At 33.2% G+C, this 2,213-nt stretch overlaps 1 protein-coding gene across 1 annotated transcript; it reads left to right on the top strand.

Annotated features, from left to right (window-relative positions):
- The first annotated feature begins 721 nt into the window (after positions 1-721).
- Positions 722-1,949, top strand: LOC119606201. The gene has a single exon (XM_037959620.1). The coding sequence runs from the start codon at positions 844-846 to the stop codon at positions 1,858-1,860; it is 1,017 nt and encodes a 338-aa protein (XP_037815548.1). The 5' UTR covers positions 722-843; the 3' UTR covers positions 1,861-1,949.
- Positions 1,950-2,213: the final 264 nt, after the last annotated feature.

Genomic DNA, 2,213 nt, shown 5'->3' with positions numbered 1-2,213 from the left:
CTTCGACAGAAAATTTAAGTTTGAATTAGGAATATCTTTTTCTAAAGTTCTTAAGACTTTTCCATATAATTTGCAATTTCTCTATGATTATTCTGCAAATTATAAAAATGATTTTTTCTTATTTGTTATTTGAATATAATGACTTTATAACATTTGATTGGAACGTTTTAACACCTAATCAATTTTACCTTGTTACAACAGCCACACCATCACTACCCCATATATTCGACTATTATTATATGTATTGGCTTTAATCACGTATGCATACATATCAGCCATTAACCCAGTTTCAGACAACATGCATTCTCTTCCAAATACACCCACATTGGCCACCAAATGTCTTTATTTATTCGCAGCGAGACTTTTAGTTCGTTCTACAACGGATGGTCATTTATTAAGATTTATTTTTACCAATTTGGGTCAATTTTTTTTAATGTTTATATTTGTATTTTCTTCTTTTATTATTGTTTTTTGATATTGTTGTGTATTGAATTTGTAGACAACAACACTTTTATGACAAATATTTCGCACCTTTTTTTTGGAGCGGATAAGAGGGTTTTTATAAAAATAAAATTTAAAGGACTCCCACACTTACGAATCCTTAATGGCGGTTGAGTAAATATTTTTACACATGTGAAATTCCGAAAAATACTTTGTTATTAAGGTGTTACCATAATAAAATTTTATAAAAAAAAAATAATATTTAGGCAACACCCAAACATGTAAATTTACTTTGAAAATTTTAAAATTTTTTCTGGGAAATTTTAGAGATAAAAAACTTTTGACTTTAATTTGTTATTGTGATTAATCAAGACAAATAGTCAAAAACAATTATAAAGTGTAATGGATGAAAAGGTAGATGACGATTTGCCTCAGGGCTTGTCCAGTGAGTTTTTAAATGAAATTAAGAAAATCCAAAGAAATGCTCCAAAACAGACATTAATAACTCGCAGCATGTATGACGGCATTTGGTTGGACTCACTGCAGTGTATGGATGGACATGGCATCTACACCTTTCCTGATGGCAGTGAATATCGTGGTTACTTTCTTAGAGGACATTTTCATGGTTATGGTACTTTACATCTGGTTGCTCCTTACGGGTTTACCTTTAAAGGCACCTTTATAAATGGCCAACTAGATGAAATAGATGACATGTGGTTTGATGATGGTCTATGTGTTACTGCTGCCGTAGATGATTGTTCTATGGATTTTAGTTCTTGGAAATATTGCACTAAAGATCGTCGTTATGCTGAAGAACAACGTGAAGGTCTACAGCCAGTAGGACCATTTTCTAGACTCACACCACAACAGCCAGCACGTAACTTAAGAAGAAATCATTACGATACCGAGGAAGGTATATTTAATCCCTTTAGTGGTTTATTAACCCAACGCCCAGCACCCTTTCCCAGCATGTATTTTGTAGCCTGTAAAAAAGAAATTGATTGGATTTTAAAAAATTGTCGCCACGGTCCCTTAGCGAATAGTAAAGTTGATGCCGAAGTCTGTCATAAAATCATACGCAATAATCTGAATAGTGAAATTGAAATTGCTGAACATGTACCCAATTGCAACTATGATCAAGATAAGAATCGTAAGCGTTATTTTGCCCACCTATGTCAAGAAGCAAATGTGGGACAGTTGTCAAAAGATGCTGAGGACTCGGAAGATTCAATTGGCAGTCGTTTGCGCAATAGCTCTACCACCTGCACCAGTTTTTCCACCACTTCTATGGATGTTGATGTACAAGAGGTCTTGTTTCTAGCTGATGAATATGATCGTTATAAGTTGGGTCGCAATCCTAGTCAAGAGGGTCCAGTAATGATAAAGGATCGAATTTTGACTAAGATTTCCGAAATATAGTTTATTATATAAAAATTCTTTATTAATATATTCATTTATCTAAATTTCATTGTGAATACCTTGAGATATAAAAACAAGACAAAATTGTATGTTCGGCTAAAACAAATCTTGTATACTTACCATAAACAACATGTCTTAAATTTTTTTATACCAACCATCAAAAGAGATGGGGGGTATATTGTTTTTGTCATTCCGTTTGTAACACATCGAAATATTGGTCATAGACCCACAAAAGTATATATATTCTGGGTCCTTATTAAATTCTAAGACGATCTAGCCATGTCCGTCCGTCTGTCTGTTGAAAACACTATAGAGTCCGAACGGCAACATTGAGAAATTTTCCACAAATCTAT

This window comes from Lucilia sericata, unplaced genomic scaffold (genome assembly GCF_015586225.1).
Source record: "Lucilia sericata isolate MDLA Ls3-8-SP2 unplaced genomic scaffold, ASM1558622v1 Contig000559F_arrow, whole genome shotgun sequence".
In the NCBI taxonomy this organism is placed as follows: Eukaryota; Metazoa; Arthropoda; class Insecta; order Diptera; family Calliphoridae; genus Lucilia; species Lucilia sericata.
The sequence above is the reverse complement of the archived record's forward strand: the minus strand, read 5'-3'. Positions and strand labels throughout refer to the sequence as shown.